The sequence below is a fragment of the Perca flavescens genome, chromosome 16 (genome assembly GCF_004354835.1).
Source record: "Perca flavescens isolate YP-PL-M2 chromosome 16, PFLA_1.0, whole genome shotgun sequence".
Lineage (NCBI taxonomy): Eukaryota > Metazoa > Chordata > Actinopteri > Perciformes > Percidae > Perca > Perca flavescens.
This window is the reverse complement of record NC_041346.1, coordinates 17461997-17483452: the sequence shown is the minus strand read 5'-3', so window position 1 is coordinate 17483452 and position 21456 is coordinate 17461997. Positions and strand designations below refer to the sequence as shown.

The 21456-nt window shown below is 40.5% G+C and overlaps 1 protein-coding gene across 1 annotated transcript; it reads left to right on the top strand.

The window, feature by feature from the left end:
• Positions 1-1521: 1521 nt before the first annotated feature.
• On the top strand, positions 1522-17949 carry ssh1b (slingshot protein phosphatase 1b). The gene is made up of 15 exons (XM_028602480.1): positions 1522-1908; positions 3315-3352; positions 7774-7874; positions 9070-9134; positions 9373-9494; positions 9588-9656; positions 10077-10142; positions 11063-11257; positions 11568-11661; positions 11973-12101; positions 12645-12691; positions 12865-13011; positions 13525-13725; positions 13988-14630; positions 14794-17949. Exons 1-15 carry the CDS (start codon positions 1828-1830, stop codon positions 15427-15429), a joined length of 2634 nt encoding a protein of 877 aa, XP_028458281.1. The 5' UTR covers positions 1522-1827; the 3' UTR covers positions 15430-17949.
• Positions 17950-21456: the final 3507 nt, after the last annotated feature.

The window sequence follows — 21456 nt, the reverse complement described above, 5'->3', positions numbered from 1 at the left end:
TGTACAGCATAATAAAATGTACAGAGTCTTGGAGTCTTGGAGATTAGACTCCGTCGTTTATACTAATAGGGTATTTTAGGGGTTTTAAGGGTTTTTATAGGGGTAGAGAACCATCATATCCCCCCAATGGAATCCAGAGAGCGGTGGTGGCGGAGAAGGAGCCCGAAGACCAGACCGAAGGCGTCCGGAGCGGTCAGCCGGAGAAGACGATGACTGGAGGTGGAAGGGGAGGTGGAGGGTTGTACGCTTTGCCTGAAACAACAGCTGATAGCACAGGGAGAGAAACAGATTTAAAGCAGGGTTGTGACGCTGTGATTGGCCCTTGGAATTCATGGCCGATTCTGATTGGTTTAACAGGAAGGTGAACTCCTCCAACAGCTGATTCGATTTATTGATTAAGAGTTAGGTCATCCTGAAAGAATTTACGCTGAGCTACATTTTGGTCCACATAAAGTCCTAAAAAAAAAGGAAAAAGTTCCTTAGCCATCATAGACTTTAGCAAATCAAGCAAAACAATGATTACATTTTTAAAAGCAGGCTACACAGAGCCACCTCACAGCAACCTGTTTCACAGCCTGGATATGAAAACCCTCAGCTTCCGTGAGAAGCTGATGTAAGTCTCAAAGTCGGAAAATCTTCCAAATTCTGCTCTGAGCTTTTTCGTTTTGCACACAAGTAGATGGATAAAAATGTATTGTGAACCTAAATTGATTTGCAGGCCGGATAAAAAATTGTGAGGGGCCGCGGGCCTTGAGTTTCACACGTGATCTAGGCCATGAGAAGCAACATAGGGGCATTATGGACATTGATGATTCACTGTACAGGCTCTGCTTGGAGCTACTGTACACATTTTAATAAGCCTTGTCCTCAAGACACAGAGACATTTATAATATACATCTTGTATTTATTTATGATGTGCCTTTTGCTAATTTAAGTTGTTTAATGTGCTTTAGGCTCTGTTTTATTTTGCCAGTGAATCTTAGTGTAGTTATTTACACAATAAAAGATGGTTCTATTATTATGGTAGGAGCTGCAACGATTACTTATTAATCGATTAGTGGATTATCAGAAAACTAATCTGCAATTATGATAAAATCCGGATATTCTTCTCAAATGTGAAAATTAAGCTTTTTTTGTTTAAATATTATAGTAAATTGAATATGTTGGGGATAACAGTTTGGGGGTTTGGTTGAACAAAAGACATTTGCTGATAGGATTTAAGAAGATTTTGAGGAGCATGTTTTTCTAATGTTGTAGACCAATAATTAATCACGAATGTAATGAGAATATGAATCGACTATGAAAATAAACGTGAGTTGGTGCCCTCCTCAACATTATGTCAACCTCACTGCGTTTCATAACATAAGCAGAATATTATTTCATCATTTGTATTTGGGAGTTCCTAGTCTGACCAGTCACCTTGACAACATTGGCCCAATGACAGCGCACACGCGAACTAGGCCAGCCAATCACAGGCATCCGGCGAAGCTGCATGTCATTTCTGCCCGCTTGCAACCTGCACCGTGTTTTGTTTGTCTGTCTGCGCAGCAGTGATGAAATCGCGGGGTCTGCTGCTAGATCGGTACAAACGGAGGAAATCTCTCATGACTTCCCGCTCATGAGGACTCCGGTAACCGCAGAGGACGCACGGAGCAGGACTGAACGGGAGCATCGCCGGGGCTCTGGAGTCAGGTGCTGCTGGGTGAGAGTCTGACTAGGCATTTTCTCCCCGGTGACAGAGACAATCTCAGCGGCGCATCTTCCCACATCCTCCTCCCCTCCCTTCTCCTCTCCTCCGCTGCCCTCCAAGGCTGCAGCCCACCGACCATGGCCCTGGTGACTCTGCAGCGCTCTCCCACCCCAAGTGCAGCATCCTCGGCCAGCACGACCAACAGCAGTGCGGGGGAGGTGAGTGGAAAAGCCGGGGCTCGGTCTTTGTGTGCGCGGTAACGAGGAAACGCCGAGAATGCGCCTGCAGGAGCCCGTATCAATCCAGGCTGTGTGTGGCGTTTAATATCCTGCAGGAAGGGTTAACCTTACTTCCGTCATTGCTGCGTGTGTTATAAACTTGATATGTTGTTGCACTGTGACCAGCTAGAGAGTTGTTTGTGGCTTCTGTGGCAGCGGATTTGTAAAGAAAATCCAGCAGGGGGAGGGGGAGGCTACTGGGTTTAGCTGTCAGAACAAAGTGGTCATTTTGCTGCTGCACAAACATTTACTGCGTTGCACTCAGGTTGTTCTCCCTCCTTGTTATTGGCCTTTTATGTAGTTATGCAGCATCAATGTTGGGAAGGAGACTTTAAAGGGGAATGACATCATTTTTAGAATCATGCTCAGTGTGTGCCCCAGGACACTTCAGTCAAGTGTCCATGGACTTGCGTAAAGAAAACACTTGCCACTGAGGTATATAACCAAGTTATATGAGATGCAATACCTTACAGAAAAATCTTATCAGTCAGTATTCAATATTTCACATATTTTCTTTTTGAAACTTACAAAAGTGCAAGTCAGGAGAAGTAACATTGACTTTGAGGAGTTTGAGGTTGTGAATGAGACCGGTGCCAGATTTGACATCCCACTAAAATCATAAACTTTAGTGCTCCAGTTTCTAGTTTTAGGACATTGGATTACATGCTCTGAAGTGGGCTGACCAAACTGAGGCACAACATTGACATTCTTCCTCTGGTGAGAAGATGGGTTTCTAATATCACGTTTTGTATCACTGCTCACTATTTCACAAAAAAGTCAGTCAGCAGGAAAGAAAAGTGGATTTTTTTTTGCTAAACTTATTCTGTTTGAGGCCTGATGAGATCACAACACTGACGGGGCAGGACCAGCAGTTGGTGCTGGCGCACTTTATTCCAATTGCATGGTCCTCGTCATCCATTGGTGCTAATGTACCATCTCACATCTTAAAAATCAACCTAAACAGAAATGTATCCTGTCAGTTCATGAAAGCATTCTGCCCATGTGGCTCTGCAGCTCAGTCTCTCACTACAGCCAACAAATCTTTTTGCCTATGTAATGATGTATAATGCTCACAATGAATGTCGGCCTCCAGATGACCCAAACAACAGTAACGTGCCGTGGCCTCTGTTCACTAATCCAGTCTGGGACTCGACAAGAACAGCTCTGTGGTTCTGTTGGACTGCAGCTACAAACATTAGATTCACGAAGAAGGTTGTTTTTTAAGAACAAGAAGAAAATGTCAAATCCTCTTCTCAGTTTTTCCTCGACATTCATTTGACACTGCAGTTAGAAAACGTCATACTTTTGCAGTCTTTTATGTTCTCTGCCTTGTTTTTGTCTTTCAGGATTTTGGAAGTGATGATGAGCGGAAAAATAATCAGAGGTAAGATCTTTGTTTAATAAGCTGTGTATTTGAAGTTCTTGCAGAGATGTCAACTAATTTACAAATAATACAAAAACGTCTTGTATTTCTGATTTGTTGAGTGTATTTTTTTGTGCTGTCTTTGTGTTCAGTGGGCCTTCAGAGTTTTTTGCCTGAGGAAGACCCACCAGGGTCGAAACGTTGCAGCACAATAAACGTATGGGAGAATTGGCAGAGTGCGGGCACCTCATTCTTTTAGTGGGCCTTCTGACCCTGAATGAGCCTGCTCGGTAAGAGCAACAAGGGAAGATACCAGCAGACAGTAATGTCTCAAGCTGTAATTTTCAAGCTCTAGTTAATTTGAGATTGGTGGTACCACTATGAGTATGAGTGAAAACAACTGTAACATTTTAACCAGTCTTCAGTTTATTTCTTATTGAACATTTCAGGCTGTAACTGTTTAAGCTGAAACCCCCCAAAACAATGTTTACGGAGTTATAGTGACAGTAAGTTTTGGAATCGGAAATAAAATTTCACTGAAAAATAAAACTGCATATTTTGATATTTTTTGCATTCTGATTTGTATTTACAATCTTCTGCTTTTTTTCTTCATGTCACTTTTTTCAAAGTTTCAGCTGAAAAAAAAGATTAAAACAGTCCAAAAATAAAACGGTCAAAAAATATCCAAATAAAATCATTTAAATGCCTTGTTTTATTTTTCAGTGGAACTTCTTCCAGTGCCATGTTTCCTTTTTCAATGCCAAATTTTATTTTCCATGCCAAAACTTACTGTAACTGTTCTAGCTCAATAAACTTTTTTTTTTCCTTTCTTTTTTAGTACATTTACATATTAATCTGGCTTTTAGTTATATGTAAAACACTTTGTAAGTGTTCCACAATATAAAATGGTATTGCTTTGTAAAGCTGGAAGTATACAGTCCAGATGGAAACCTTTTGCTTAGTTAATAAAAGGATGACATTATGAAATACAGTACTTTAAATTAGTTTCTAGATTAGATTTTCAACTGCTGAATTATTTGGTCGTGTTTCTGCCAAATGCTTGTTGCATTGATTCTATAATGGCTGAAATGGTTTTACAACTGGTACAAGGGTTTAAACAAAACGCACAAGTTTGGCAAGGACATTTACACTGTCAACGAATCATGCTGCCTTGATTATAGAGAACTATTTTGGCAGGTGATGATGAGCTACTTGTCTTGTCCTCCATCCTGAAGATTCGGAAGTATAAGTTAGGCAGTTTATTTTCTGTAATGGAACAAAGTTGTTAAGAACAACCTGCTGGAAGTACAGTTCATTTAACGTGACCGTTTTTTTTTTTTTTGTTTCCTCTACTTAGTTACATAACAGTAGTTATGTACTCATAAATTGGTCACTCACAAAGCTTTTCTTTGATGTGTGTGTGTGTGTGTGTGTGTGTGTGTGTGTGTGTGTCAGTTGAAACAGTCATGGCTTGTCTCTAGTGTCTACATGAGTAAAATGTTTCTGTGGCTCAGTTATTCATCAGCGTCGAGTCTTCATTTAGGATTCTGCATGTCAGACTTGAGATTGACGCCAAGTAACATTTCCACCGCCTCCCAGTGCTTGCATGAATGATGGTATTGTGGCAGAGTGTTGCGTAGGGAGAGCTGATCGCCGAAGCACGTGCTGTAAAGAGGAGATGGTGAACAGAGACGGAGAGGACAGGGCAGCACAGACGAGGTGACTTTAGGACCGAGAAAGCTGTGGAAGGAAAGGAGGAAGGACTTGCTGAGAGAAGTTAAACTGCTAGGAGAGGGCTGCAGTCCCCTGACCATGGAGCGGAATATGCAGGTGTAGAAGATGGATGGGAGAATGTAGATAAGAGGAGACTAAATTGGAGTTTTTACTGAGGATACTGTAAACGGTCCACTAACTACTAGCAGGATGCATCTGGTTGTGAAGCCTTCACATAAAGCCATGCTCACCGTGCTGCCTCACTTTGTGGAGAAAGCTGCTCTGACTCGGAGGGAGATCTGTCGCATGTAAGTTCTCACAGCGATCCAAACAAAAAGCCGATATCCGACATGATGGTAGACAATTTTGAGAATAACTCAACACTTAGTGGGAGAATGGGATGTTTAGAGCTGGCGGTCAGAGTTAAATAAATGATGCCACTGTGTGATTAGTTTTATTTAGCAGCGAGTCATCCATATTTTAAAGCTTTTATTGTGAGAGGTTTTATTATTTTGAACTCCATCAATGCTTCAAGAGTTATGATTTATTTTTTTAAATAATAGACTTTTGATGGTGCTTTGTCAAGAGTTTGAAGTTGTTACTTTGAAATCAACAAGCCTTTCTCAAGTGTAGCTTACATTTGTTATTAAGATTATTAGCTCACATAATGCTTCATGATTAATTTGCTGTGGTCTCCAAATCATACGTCTTCTAAATAACTTTTTTTTTTTTTTAAGCAGGGGAGATGAAAACAAAAGACCTTGTGATGGTCCCACTCAGTAATACCAGGCTTTGTGTGTGTGTGTGTGTGTGTGTGTGTGTGTGTGTGTGTGTGTGTGTGTGTGTGTGTGTGTGTGTGTGTGTGTGTGTGTGTGTGTGTGTGTGTGTGTGTGTGTGTGTGTGTGTGTGTGTGTGTTGGTTGAGCAGGGGATGAGACTGCGGTTAAACAAAGCTGCACTCTGTTCTGTGTGAGAAAAGACGCTAAAGCTCTCCTCCTGCTTCACTGCAGCCCTCATAACAAAGTCATGGCCCAGAAGGTGTTGCAACACAGGTCGGACAGGAGAGGAAGTTTTAAAGCCCGAGCACATATGGATAGTCGTGGTGTAACGCTTGATTCACTGTAGGTCAGCGAACCCAATCAAGTAAAGTCCGTTAATCATGTCGTAAAGTCCGTTAATCATGCTGTAAAAACGCAGGGCTGTATAAGTCACTGCATCAGGACTCTGCTGACTTTCAGCTGCTGATGAGCCCTCTGTCCTGCTCGCTAAACCAATGAGGACTTAATAAGTATGCAGCATACAGCTGGCTGCTCACTGTACGAACACTAGTATCCTGACAGCAGACATTTCATGGTCCCGTGTCAACTTTGTTCATTGCAGTTCTTGAACACACCACATGATTTAAAGCAGGATTTCACCTCCAGTTTTGCCCTGATGACAACAGAAAATGAATCCGTAAAGTCTGATGATTGATTCATTGTTAAAGTCCTAACATGTATTGGTGTTAGCTTCTTAGTGTAGCTCTTCTTTGTCTTATGTGATAGTAAATTGAATATATTTTGGTTTGGGGCTAATAGTCGAACAATACAAGCAATTGATAGCCATTTTTCACTAGTTTCTGACAATATATAGACTAAATGATAAATCAATTAATCAAGAAAATAATCTGCAGATTTCTTTCCAAACTTTTTTTATTTAGCAGTTTAAGACACACACCAATAACAATGATTCAATTGTTGTCAAATTTGTTGTTAAATTTAACAATTATAAAGCCAAAGGATGCATTATACAAGTATTCACTTTACGTTCAGCCAGTAAGTTTAAAAAAAAAAAAAAACTCTGCAGGAAAAGAAATAATCACAGCATATCAACCTAACCCACCTAAATTCTTTCATTTTCACTCCTATTTTCATGATGATGTGAAATATTGCAAAACATAAAATGTGTTTTCATTTTAAGCTGCAAAGTAGGCTACTTACTAAGAGCCCGGGGTGGTCAAAAATGTTAGGGTTTTTTCACAGCATGTCAAATCTTCTCTTAAAGTAGGGTGTTAATTAAGTCGTCCAGCCACATTTTAATGGTTAGGATTGGACAGTAGTTTTCTTCTAATGTGTGAGAATAAATTGTTTTGCCAATGAGGGAATAGGAAAGAAAAAGGTTGATTTACATGAGTTTAGGATGATTAGTAAAGGATCTGGGTCTAGATTAGAGGTAATGACTGTAGTTGCTTCTTAAGACATCAGTCTTCGGTCACATATGGAAGAAATGCTCCGATAGCTTTTGTGTAGTTTTATTTAGGTGAAGTGGAGAAATTAATTAAACTGTGTCTGGCATTGTTTCCATTTGTCTTCTTCCCATTTCAGTCTAAAGCAAAATGGGATGTGGAGATATGGGGTCATTGGGTGTTTGAGTGTTGTTAAAACAACACTGTAACGCAAACTAAAGGGTTGTGCAAGCCATGAGGATGAGGCTGCCCAGCAAGAGAATGAGTGGTTTGGGAGTGCATGCCTTTTGTACCCTTGGCCACTCCTAACTTGGGTGAAATTGGGGCTCAACATTTCAAGCTGAAGTTCAGGATGTCCTCACCTTGCTTGTGTTTGAATCGTAGGGTTAGAATGAAGCACAAGGAAGAGTGGTTAAACTGGTAAAACATTATCATTGAGTACACTGTACTGTAAAAAATACAGTTCAATAGCCCTGAGTGTATTTTCCCACATCTGCTTTTTTCAGCCTCAGTGAGAGCTTCTTCATGGTCAAAGGAGCCGCCCTCTTCCTCCAACAGGGCGGCAGCACACAAGGACCAAAGACCCCGACCCACCACAAACTTGCAGGTAGGAACAAACATGCACAGATTAAACTTAGTTTCCTGTTCTTTTTGCCCATACTCTCTGCACAAATGAGCTCTGGACAAAAAGGAGAATTGTATTTGCTGAGGTGGCTTTTCTCTCTGTGGGTTTGTCTGTGTTTATTCTAAAATGTGTGAGGAGCCCTTACCTAGCTGAGTCTGACCTGCAGTTAAACACAAGGGATGCTCACAAATCAGTTCAAACAAGATCAAGTCTCAAGCTTAAAGCTATTTCAAAGACATATACAGTATCTGTTCTTTAACGTTTTTAATACTGGGCACTTGACATTATTTATTACATGCTGCTGCTGATGTTTGTCTGCACATCAAAGTGATGTTAAAATGCAGCATAATCATGCACAATCTAAAAATAGAAGTGTTCTAAGTGTTTTAACGCCCATCAATGGGGTTCTTTAATAGATGCTCACTGTTTTATAAGTTTCTAATATGATGTCCTTGTTGAGCCTTTAGTCATTTGAGGACAAATGTGGGACAAGTCGAAAGAAGACACTCTTTGCACATGACTCAGGTGTTACTCGCTAAAACTTTAGCTTTGCACAGCTCGAAGTTTGCAGGGCTTAGATTTGTATTCATTGAGAGAAATTCACAAGCATATTTCCTCCCACTGGAGACGAAAACCAACAATGAATGTACAATAGAAGAAGCTGAATGATCAGTTTGTAAAACTTTAGACCTTAACATTTTAGAAATTTGAGGGCTTAGATTTGTATTCATTGAGAGAAATTCACAAGCATATTTCCTCCCACTGGAGACGAAAACCAACAATGAATGTACAATAGAAGAAGCTGAATGATCAGTTTGTAGTTGACCTTAAGTTTTATTTATTTTTAGAAATTCCAGAAAGCGTGTCTCTGCGGTGAAGCCTGTCAGTGATTAAAGTGTGCATTGTTTTCTCTGTATGGTTAAGTCTGAACTTGGTAATATTTTTCAGCTTGTTAAAGGCAGTTTCAGTTACTTACAGCAGTGGTGGGAAATCATTTCTCTATCAGGATCGTTTGTGAGCAGAGTCCAGTTTAGACATCCAGACTGTGATGATGACCTTAATTGGTCTCATCATACATGTCACAAAAAGAATGAACTAAACTAATGTTCTTATTGAATTGCTGTACATTCATTCAGTTTCCTAAAAAAAAAAGTCTGAAAGCGTGTTTTACTTTCAGGTGATTTACCTCAACACCTGCAGGTCATGTTTAAGATCCTCCGGTCTGAAGATCGCATTAAGCTGGTCAGTAAACCCCCACTTCATCACTCAGATTTTTTGATTCTGAAAGTATTTGATTCAATATATAAGTGTTGATCCTCTTACTTATTTTCAAGTTAAAACCATTTTAGAAATGTTTTGTTTACTGAGAGTCTGTTTGATCTCAGGTTTGTTGGTTATCACATATGTTTTTGTACAATTGTAACATGACAACACCAGTAAATACTGTATATTTCTTGCCTGCTCTCCTTTTGTTCCACAGGCTGTACGGTTGGAGAGCGGATGGTCGGACCGGGTGCGCTACATGGTCGTCATCTATACCAACGGCCATCAAGACACAGAGGAAAATATCGTTGTGGGAATGGACTTCACAGACAAGGACAGGTAATTCATCTCCCAGCAGCCTTACATTTAGTGCAGTTTAATCTGATTATCAAATCAGTTAAAACATTATTCTTAAATCTTTGTGATCTACAGTAAAAAATGCTCTATTGGGATGGTGCTGCCACTGTGGAGTGATACCAACATACATTTAGATGGAGATGGGTAAGTGTAAGTTTGTCCTTTCCTAAAAGATAGAATACTTAAATTAGCTGGGTGATATAATGCACACAACTGTCACCTCTTTCTTTTAAAATGCACACTTTCTATCACAGTTTCTAATGTATATTTCTGCTCATATTCAGGTGGGCATCCAGCTGCATGTTCTGGTTGTCCCCTGCCTTTTAGGTTTTACTGCTTACCAGTGGCAGAGGAGTGAATTACATGCATTTTTCTCTGTGTGTGGGAACAGTTCTTGCTGACCTGTTAACATTGTCTCTGTATGCTGGAGGAATGTTCCACTGGTTGGTGTCCTGAATAGTCCCCATGAACAAGCCGTGTCCAGTCTGTGTTTACATCTCCTAATCACTCTTCATCTCCACCCAGACTCAAATTGATCTTCCTTCTCCTCCTCTTCCTCATCAGAGGCTTCAGTGTGAACACGGCAGGGCGGTCACATGTCTTTAAGCCTGTATCTGTGCAGGCCATGTGGTGAGTGAAGTGTGTGTGTGTGTGTGTGTGTGTGTGTGTGTGTGTGTGTGTGTGTGTGTGTGTGTGTGTGTGTGTGTGTGTGTGTGTGTGTGTGTGTGTGTGTGTGTGTGTGTGTGTGTGTGTGTGTGTGTGTGTGTGTGTTCTTAACATTAGGTAGATCCAAACATGTGTGACAGACCTCAAGGCATGTTGTCTAAGTTAATTTTGAGTTTTCAGATTTTGAATACCCATTTTTAGGCCTGTTTGCAGTGTGAAGGTACAGAATGCTGTAGAGGCGAGATTAGCCTAGTTAGCTCAATAATGGGATTAAGTAGCAGCTCCACAAAAAGGTAATAAATAACTGTTAGACTTTGTCCAACACTGAGGCTTTGTTTTCGTTAACCAAGTGTTAATGTTTTTATATATATATATATATATATATATATATATATATATACGTACAAAATGCCACTAATTGTTTGTCATGTAAAAAAGATACATGCATGGATCTGCTTTTTCTGTCATCCCTGTACGTGCATGTAAATAAGAGGATTTCTTTGTTGCTTGAATTTGGGACTTTATAAATATGTAAATGACAACATGTAAACTTAGCTATTTTATCCAGCATTAAGTAAAAGTACCATTACCCCTAGAAGCATTCAACCTCACACATCTACCAAAATAAAATCTATTAAAATTTTAGAAAAATGGTAATCTTATTGGTTTGGTAAAACAACACTTATAGTATAGAGCATGTGATCATAATTTTCCACTATGGTGCACATCACTGTGATGATTAATTGGGCCGACACCACACTTCTAACTTCCTCTAAGTCTTGCTCTATCCACATGCCACCTGCTGGTCACTTATCAGAATGACCAATAAACAAGTCTTATTTGCTCTGATTTTTGACAGCAAATCCTTTGCTCTGTCTCTGCAGGTCTGCCCTGCAGGTCCTCCACAAGGCATGCGAGGTGTCACGCCGGTTCAACTACTTCCAAGGGGGCATTGCTCTCACGTGGATGGCCTTCTATGAGAGCTGCATCACCTCAGAGCAAAGCTGTGTCAATGAGTGGAATGCTATGAGTGACCTGGAGACCACCCGGCCCGACTCACCCTCCATGTTCGTCGACCGGTGAGTGCCTACAGGTTGCTTTGTGTGACGTGACCGTTTTAAGTTATGAGGAAATTGAATTCCCAATACTTGCACCTGATGTTATTATCTCTCATGCTGGAAGAGGATTTCAAACAGCATCGGTCTCACGTGGCCAAACAAACGTGCTGCTGCTGATTCCTGTTGTGTGTACATCCTTAGTCATGGAATGGATTTCAATGCTTTGGGTACCAGCTGTTGTCCCTTTGTCTTCAGCTGTGGGAACATGTTACATTGTTATGCTAATTTTCATTCAGACAGTAGCACTGATGTATTGACTCATTATGTGCAGGCCAACTGAGCGAGAGAGAACAGAGTGTCTCATTAAAGCCAAGCTACGCAGCATCATGACGTTTCAAGACCTGGAGAACATCACCTCGAAGGAGGTATGTGCCAAATCAACACCTCCGCAATGTGTGTGATTGGTCCAGATCTTTCTATAATACTGTACTTTTAGAAAAAGATGCATCTGATTTTTATGTTTTATTAATTTTACTATCCAATCCTGTAAGTTTAAAACAAAAGTACCACCATATAGACTTATTGTTGGAAATACTTGTACAGGTAAGTAGAACCAGGTAGTGGAGCTTTATTCTGCAAAAAAAAGATCCAGTATGTTTTTATTTTGTTTTTTTTAGCGCTTCTCTGTGTATCGCTGTTGTTTTAGGAAAGTAAAGTGTTTTATCCTCGTCCACAGATCCGTAACGACCTGGAGCAGCATATGAGCTGTAACCTCAAAGAGTACAAAGAGTTCATCGACAATGAGATGCTTTTGATCCTGGGTCAGATGGACAAGCCCACGCTTATCTTTGACCATGTGTACTTGGTGAGGATGTGTTTATTTTATTCTATGCTACCTGTACCTGTTTTTATATTATTCTATAAAAAATGTTTTAAAAAGAAGAAAAAACTTTTGTGCTCCACGCTGATGCCCACATACTGTCACACACTGTGGTTTATACTTTGGATGATGATGATGACGATGATGATGATGTTGACAATGATGATGATGAATACTTTTATTTTGGTTAACATACATGAAAGAAAGAATTATTTCCCACAATTTGCCACCGTAGCTAACCGAAAAAGGCCAAGGCTTATTTTTGCCTATCCTATAATCCCCATAGAATCACTCAGAAATCCAACAAAACTAAATGAAACTAAATACTTGAGTACAATCCTAGTATTTTTACATTTTAATCAAATTACTTCATAACCTTTAATCCATTTTAGATTAAAGTTTTTTTGAAACTCAGCAGAGACATACACATTTTCAACTCATCATTAAGTTAATTCCATAATTTAACCCCGAAAACTGAAACGCCTCTATATTTGACATTAATAAGTGTCTGTCTTTTTGCCCCTGTAGGGCTCGGAGTGGAATGCTTCTAACCTGGAAGAACTACGTGACTGCGGGTGAGCTTTACACCAACAAACCTTTTTATCTTGATTTAATCCTAAATGTTTTATTCTCATACAAAATGAAATAAAAGCTATACATGTATAATTTGACCAAAGTTTCTATTATCTGTACATTTTTGGGAGGCGAATAGTAAAATGACAGTAACAGGTTATTGTTTTGGTTGCAGGGTGGGTTACATCCTGAATGTTACCAGAGAGATTGACAACTTCTTCCCGGGGATGTTTTCTTATCACAACATCCGGGTATTCGATGAGGATGCCACCGACCTACTGGCCCATTGGAACGACACCTACAACTTTATTGTCAAAGCCAAGTAAGACCTTACATGCAAAAGGATACCAGTGGGCTGGGAAACATTCTACAGATTATAAACTAAAACGCCAGACTACAAGAAGTGTAGAAACAACAGTCAACAGCACTTTGCTAAAAATAGATGTGGTTTTTAGTCATCATTTTTAAGTCATCTTTGACTGGCTTACATCATGTATTCTCCCCAAATAGTGGGGCCATGACTACACAGGACACATTTCTCTCCCGCCCAAATGCATGGCACAGCTGTGAGTAACATGGAGAGAGAGAACTAAAATGCTGCAATCAGTCTGGTTGCTATGCAATTTTGTAAGCATGTTAACCTGAAGTAAAAAAAAAGTGTTGGAGAAAATGGAGAAGCTAAAGTGTAAACGTGTGGAGTGCTCATCCTGAAAACCATCAAATCCAAACATGAACAGGTTTAACAGAATCTTTAAATTACTACACTGTCCTAACTATCACCAACTAGATCCATATATTATAAAGGGATGTAACTAAATTATTTTCTGTCAAATAGGAAGAACAATTCCAAGTGCCTGGTGCACTGTAAGATGGGGGTGAGCCGGTCTGCCTCTACAGTTATTGCCTATGCAATGAAGGAGCATGGCTGGTCTCTGGAGAAAGCCTACAACTTTGTCAAGCAGAAACGGAGTATAGCTCAGCCAAACGCTGGTTTCATGAGACAGCTGGCAGAGTACGAGGGAATCCTGGACGCAAGGTAAGCAGGTCTACAGTTTTACTCAGGTTTGCACTTTGCTGCGGTCACCTGGGTTTTTATCTTTTTACTTCAGTGCAGCCATGAGGTTTCATCTCCAGTGCTGATACCAAATTACACATAGCTCATTTTTATTCTTATTTAGCTAATAGCCATTACACACGTGCTGCTGGCATTAAACACGTAATGGTGCTTTGTAAAGCTTTCTGTGTGTCTGTCAGTTATTTTTTTCAAGTATAAACAACAGTATACTTTGCCTTTACAGTAAACAGCGCCACAACAAGCTATGGAGACCTGAAACAGATGAGGAGGGATCAGATGATTTGCAAGCATCTGGCCACTGTACTGGTGGGAAGGAGACACCAGTGCTCAGAGGGGAAGAAGCCTGGGGAGGCTGCAAGGCCTCTCCATGCAGGGGTATGGGTCTGGAGATGGAGCCCCTTGACTCTCTTAACTATAATTATTACTTCAGGCGTTTGTCAGACTCTGCACTAGACAGTGAGCCCTCCACTCCAGTGCGGGGTCCCCCTCTGCTGGGTATGGAAAGAGTTTTCATTGAGATTGAAGACGTGGAGAGGGATGCCCTATTGGAGGACGAGGGTTTCCCCATGGCCCATTTAGCCCTGCCTGGCGAGGGCACGGCAGCTCAGACGTGTGGCCGCCTCGACCCCCTGGAGGACATGAGACTAAGGCTCGAGATCAGTACTCTGGAGGAAGAGGATGAGGAAGAGGCCAAGAAAGAGGAAGCTGAGATGGCGGCCTTGGCTCAAACACCTGGAAATTCGGATGGGAAGAGGGCGGGGGAGGAGGCCGAGAGGACGGAGGAAAGCCGGTTAGGCCTCGCCAACCTGAACACCAACAACAGCAACCGCCTAGCCGCCAAGCGCAGCTGCCCAGCGGCTTTTGACGTGAGTTAAGAAAATAAAGCTTTTAACTGTGGTAAAGTCACGTTTGTGTTTACCAACCGTTTTTAGAACTTCTTTTATGTCAGAAGCATTATATAACTTAACATTTTAAACATTCTGCATGCCACTCCCACTGACCATATACTTTGTATGTTGCTCCATTTAGGACAGTGCTAGCACAGGAAACCCTTTAAAAGTGAAGCCCTCCTATCAGTCCTGTAAAGACTGCCTGCGTCTACCACAAGGGCGGCGCTGTGATCGTCCAGCAGGAGGCCGTTCTCACCGCCTTAACCCCTCCCGCCACTGCACTGTCCCGACCATATGCATAGATCCGCCTGGGACCCATTTTGCCTCCACCCCAATTCTGCAGTCTCTGCAAGCCCCTGCAGTTGTCCCACCTAACTTGGTCCAGCCCTGTAGTCATTTGTACCGCTGTGCCACCTGCACCCCCGGTGTCCCACTAACCAACCGCCAGAAAATGGTCTCACCCATGAGCTGTGAGGAGACGCCACCTGACCGCAGCTCGTTTGAGACCGAGGACATGGATGAACCACAGGGGGACAACGCGGGAGAAGAAATATCAAGGGAGAGTACAGGGGCCATCAGTGCGACTCCTGGTGAAGGTTTAGAGTTACAACCTGGTGGTGCAGTGGAGCTCCAGCAGCAGGCCCTGGCCCAGCTGCAAATGCCAGGAATGGGGATAGAATTTGGTCTGGAACTGATGCGACAGAGGGCGGAGCAGCTTGAGAAGCTGCCAAGCTTGGCCATGGAGGGCCAGCTCCCAGTGGGGCCCCTCCCTTAATACAGTGGCCCGGGCATGGATGAGATGGAGGTGGAGGCTTACCTCCAGCAGGTACACTATGATGGCTGTTGGCCTTTTTAGATGACTGCCGCTGTGGTGTCGTACAAGAAACAAAGCTCTGCTTTGACCTGTACTGTCATATCCTGGCCTCATAGCTGCACTGTCACAAGCTGCAACAGCCCTCTCCTTTCAAGAGAGTGTCCTGTCATTGCCTACTGGCATTAAATCCAGACGAGGCTGGTTGTTTTGACCATACGCTTAAGGCTTGAATGCTTCTGGCCAGGTAAGGACTGAAGACTTTCCCGTATCCTTCCGATTGTCCCTCAGACTGGATTGAGCCCCTTCTGGCCTCTTCGGAGCCTGCTGGCCCCACACCACATACAGGATCATCACACTTCCCCACAGCCCTGTGGAGATGAGTGTTATGCTGCCATTTTACCCTCAACAGACAGGTTTGGCATATTCCCAAGACAGCAGACAGTGGTGGTTGTTGTTCCTTTCTGACTCCTGAGAAAGCTATAGCTAGCACTTTGATGTTGATGGAAAGAAAAATACCTGAAGTAACATGCTTCTGTCAGTGTACTGTATGTTTTTCAATCCAGCTCATCAACAGTATTCATGAAGGAAACTCAATGAATGTTTGCAGTTGAGCCATTTTGATTGCATTGCAACATCTCCTCATGTTATCACTGATAGCTGAATCCTCACTAACCTTCACTCATATTTTTCCCTGCTACAGCTGCTTTTGCATTACGAAAGGGCATTCCACGTGGAAGCATAATTATTTTTAAAAAGGATGTGAGCCTTTTTATGCCTCTTTGTAAAGCGTTGTACCTCGGACCACAAGCATCTCGGAACTGTTTTGGTCAAAGACTCTTTTGTTGTCTCTGCTCAGTGGCTGGTTCACCCTGACCTTCTCCATTAAAGTTAACATAATCATGTACTTAGAGCACTCACTTTGTCACCACGCATGACTTATGTGCAGTATTACAAAACATATTGTCAACATCCTTTGAAAGAAAACGTATTTAAGTTGTCTTTTTTTGAAATGCTGAAAGTTTTGGCGTTGAAATGTATCGTTATTCAGTTTAAATGACAACAATCCTTCGTGAGATGGATGGTCAATTGGTTTTATGCCTAAAAGAATGACAAAAAAAAAGACTGAAGTTGTTCAGACTTTACATTCATTCATTCAGTTGTCAGGAAACAAATGTAATCTTATTTTCCACTCTTGGTCTGATCACTTCCTGATGAACCAAAGCCATATCATGTTGCCAGGTCCAGTTAATCCCCTTCGTGATTTAAATGCTTCTCTTACTTTCTTACCCAGTCTGCATCTGGGTAGTCCTTAATCGAAGAGGCTCCCATGGCAAACATGACTTAAGCGGTTACATTTTTGGTCACATGTTGAAAAACCACAGGCTACCTTTCCTTGAACCCACAGACATTTGCAAAGGCACACTAATCATGTAGAAATTTAGCACTTGAGCACAACTCTAGTATCCATTCACACATTTCAGATCTATAGCTATGTTTAATTAAAATAATTTGAGAACACTAAAGCAGAAATAGACATGACAAGTAGTTCCATTCTTTGCTTGCAGTGGAGAGTCCATCATTGTGAGTGTAGTTTATTTGATTATTATATTATTATAATATTGAGTTACACATTACCAAATTAAATATTTCTATTTACAGTGGGAACATTTGGAAATATATTCTTAATTTACAATACTAGATGTCCCTATTTTAAATACAGAAAAAGTAACTTATTAAGAAGACTGCAAAGCCTGGCACTCACAGGTTTTTCCAACTCTTTTCCTCATGTTATTTAGTCCATTTTGTACATGTTCGGACAGCCTGAGGCATGTTTTTTTCAAATTATGCCACCAATCCAAAGTTGCTGTGCCACAGTGTGTTGCTCTACTAGTTCTTCTGTTTGGGTGATGTTGTGTTCCTACTGTTTTTTGGCACGCTGGGTGTGCTAGAATGGTACTGAATGATGCCTGTTTGTATGCAGGAAAAGCACATGCGAGTGTTATTACTGTGTTTAAAGATCTGAGTGAATCAGAAGAAATAAAAACTGTGCAAAGAATGAATGGCAATTATTTAATCATCTTTAACCATAAGGTTATTGTATTTTTTTTGTTTGTTGGTAGATTTAGCTTTTCTTTAGTTAAGCAGAAACGTCAATGCATCCTCTGGTCCTTCTCCTCCCTTTACTGGACCCCAGGGAGCTGCAGGTTTGCACTGCTAGTTAGATTTAAATAATTTGGCTTTGTTCTTTTCCTCACGTGAGCATAATGTAACGTAAGGCACTTACAAAGTTGTTGACAGCAGCTGATACTGCAAACATTTGAAATGCAGCCATTTTTAAAGAAAAAAGTTACATAAAATATTGCAGCTGTAAGAATTAAATAATGTTATAAAGTGGCAACCTAGAGACATGAGTGTGGTATCTTTTTCATCTAACTCCCAGCAAGAACTCAAAGAAGTGTATCTCCCAAAATGTTAAACTCTTCCTTTAATATATTCTTAATACGATTCTAATTTAAGCCAGTTGTTTTCAGTATGTTGACAGGTGCGTCTGACATTCATCTGATGTTATGAGCACTAAATCCTTCTGTTTGCATTCCCAGACCACAGCACTATGTTGGGTTATTTGCTTCATGTTTTGAATTTGTGTTTGTATTTAAGTGCCTTAACCTTGGCCTTAGCTCTATCATAAAGCATCACAGGCGTTGCAAATGTTTCTGTGAGTGTGTTGATGGTCTGGCTTTTTGTACATTACTTACCCTCCCTCCCAATAATAACCATGCTCCTTGCAGTGTATAACTCGGCACAAAATAATAATGTATGCAAACACACAAGCTCATGCACAGCAGCCTCCTCCCCTCCCCCCAATACACGCATAATTGATGGACTTCCATTTATTAATAGCCTATAATAATATTGTATTTGTTTGATATTGTTGACTTGTGGTACACTGTATTGGTTCAATAGCTGGCTGAAGAACCTTACTTGCTGGAATGAGAACTATCATTTACATTCAAACATTAGATATGGATTTAAGTCTGACATTTACCAGTCTGTATATATTTTTCTCTACAATTTGCTATTGAGTACATTAGCTTGCAAATGTGGTCAATATTAAGAAAAGCACTGATAATGCTACTGTGTATTGAGAAGTACTCATAATAAAGTTCTCGTGTTTGTACCACAGCAAAAAAAAAAAAAAAAAAAAAAAAAAAAAAAGACTGGGCCATCTCTAATTTAGGCAAGTGTCTTAAGGCTCTATTAAAAATGGCAACGATTGAAATTTTTTATTGCATTATTCCCAGGCAGCAGGCATCAAACTGACAATCCTACTTACGAGCCAGACATTGAGGACTTTGTGTGGAAGGATATATAAGACATATTGTAATTTAAAAATGGGGGTCCAGGCATTTCTAGAGTGTATTTATAGAGCACAAGTCTGCCCCAAAGCATGTGAGGTTGAGACGAGTGGAAAATGTAGAACACGTAAAACCTACCTGGGAGTAAGATTTTGTTACGTTAATTGTTTTTTTGTTAACTTTGTGTACTGTGGTGTACATTGCCAATGTTCATGTGTAATGCACTTTTTTTTACATTTTGTTAAAATGATGTCCAGTCTAATGTTTATCATGGAAATAAACCATTTCCTCTGCATACTCTGTTTATTTGCTGTGCTTGCAGCTGTTTTCATTGTATTTACACATTTTGGTGAAGAAAAAAAGAAAAATCTATATTTAGATTCCCTAAAAGACCCATATCATGCTCATTTTTAGGTTCATACTTGTATTTAGGGTTTCTACTAGAACATGTTGACAAGCTTTAATGTAACTTACTTTCTATCTGAATATACCTGTATCAACGATTAGTATTAAACGCCTGTCTCCTTTAGCCCCTCTCCCAAAAAAAGGCCCAGTCTGCTCTGATTGGTCAGCATTTGTTGGTCTTCCGCATCTTTGCGCCCAGTAGCTCTGCACTGTCATTGCATCCGGGGAATGACTGTAACGGCACTGTGGCAGCACTTTCTACACACACACACACACACATATATATATATATATATATATATATATATATATATATATATATATATATATATATATATATATATATATATACATACATACATACATACATACATACATACATACATACATACATACATACATACGGAAGTCCTGAGGGCTCGTTTAAAGGTACAGTTTCTGAATATGGGCTGTTGGCATTTCTCTGTGGATTAAGCCCTTTGATACATTTACAATATTTTTATAGCGCCTCAACTTCTAAAACTTACAACTTTAGGATACCTTTAATTAAATATACTGTACATCTTTGATTATATGAATTGTCTCTGTCTGCCTCAGGCCTTCATTTTTCTTTTATTTAAATGGAAAGGGAAGAGAGAGCCCTATTATTGAATTAGTCAAATGAAGTCAGTCTGACATCACAGGGCAGGTGACAGCTGAAGGAGGAGATCTCCCAGAAAGACCAAAGTCCTACAGAACGACGGGCACATCAGCCTCAGTAAGTACCTACATATAATCTGTGATGATTTTGTCTGTGTAAATATGCAGTTTATTACATAACTTCAAAAGTATCAATCAGAATAATAAGTATTGGTTGTCATGGTAAATGCAACAGTAACCGGCCAGGAGGAGAACTTAAATGTTAAAAGGCCAGTCAAAGGTTAACATTTCTACTTTAAAAGTGCCATACCTGCATTGTATATGATGATAGCGAATGCTTCTGTAGTTGAACTATTATTCCACAGAAATAGCTTATTATGAGCTGTTACATTGCATAAATCCATCGTGCCACCTTAACGTAACAGCACACCTATCGTTTTATGACCCCAAGTTCTGCCGTACAAAATGCTGTGAACATTTTACTGTCAAACTAGATTATGTATCTGAGTATCATCCTGTCATACTGCCTATTTGAATTTGAGCTACATTACATCATGTGATACACTCAATGCTTTAAAGGGAAAGGCACAGTATTCTGTTGGGAAAAACGAAACCTATTCTGAGACCGGGCTAATAGTTTGTGTACTCAAAGTCACAAGTCTCTTATAAACTGTGTGCATGAGAGACACAGGAATGGGAGATGGAAAGAGAGGAGCTATGAGGGAGGGAGTTTCACAAGCCAATGTCACAGATGCCTCCCACTGCTTCCATTATAACATATCCATCCCAAAATAACACTTCAGATACACTAAAGCTGCAAGCACGCGCATTTGTCGTGGATTGTTGTGAGCTACAATATACCAGAAAACCAGTTTAACAATGTCAGCTGGTTAAAGATGAAAGCTCTAATACAACTATAATAGGAAGCAGGTGAAGGACAGTATGTGCCATGACGCACCAAATTGCCACATCAGTATAATTCTGGTCAAACACAGGCAAAAGACTCAAAGAGGCTTTCAAAACTCCGCTTTGGACCAACTTAAAACGTCTTAGTATTTATTAAAACCATTTCTGCAAATTCTACCCATGAATGTATCCTTGTGAATGTATGTAGAGCAATTGTTCCCAAATCCGCCCCCCAACAATTTGTCCAAATTAATTGAGCTATTCCACAATCTTTCCATTCCAAGTATCCCGGGTTGGGAATCACTGGTGTAAAGAACAAGAACCATAATGTTTAGATAAACAGAAGTCAAGCTTCATGGGGGATAGTTTAATTTACGTTCTGTGGACAAGCGTGTTGGTTAAATAGACGGGCTTGAAAGAAATGTGAAAGTGTCACTCAACGCCTCTCAGGCTTGAAATAGGGTAAGTAGCAGAGCGCATGATTGCAGATGCAGGGTGAGGCAGTTCAGTCTCCTCTCTTTCCTCACTCACCTTTCAGCCAACAAATATAAAGGACGTTAGCTTAGCATTTCGTCTGATTTGAGATTAACTTAAGTGTATGCTCCTGGAAAACCTACCTGATGCAACAACGCTTGTGCACATTCAGTTGTTTGTTTGTAAGCTAAAAATAGTCCACATGCCA

What these genes read in the sequence shown, in the direction of transcription:
- ssh1b (XM_028602480.1), top strand. Translation starts at nt 1,828, where the DNA reads ATGGCCCTGGTGACTCTGCAGCGCTCTCCCACCCCAAGTGCAGCATCC. An exon ending in GTATCTGTGCAGGCCATGTG is followed by an intron (nt 10,143 to 11,062) that starts GTGAGTGAAGTG and finishes CTGTCTCTGCAG; the next exon opens with GTCTGCCCTGCAGGTCCTCC. An exon ending in AACTTTATTGTCAAAGCCAA is followed by an intron (nt 13,012 to 13,524) that starts GTAAGACCTTAC and finishes TCTGTCAAATAG; the next exon opens with GAAGAACAATTCCAAGTGCC.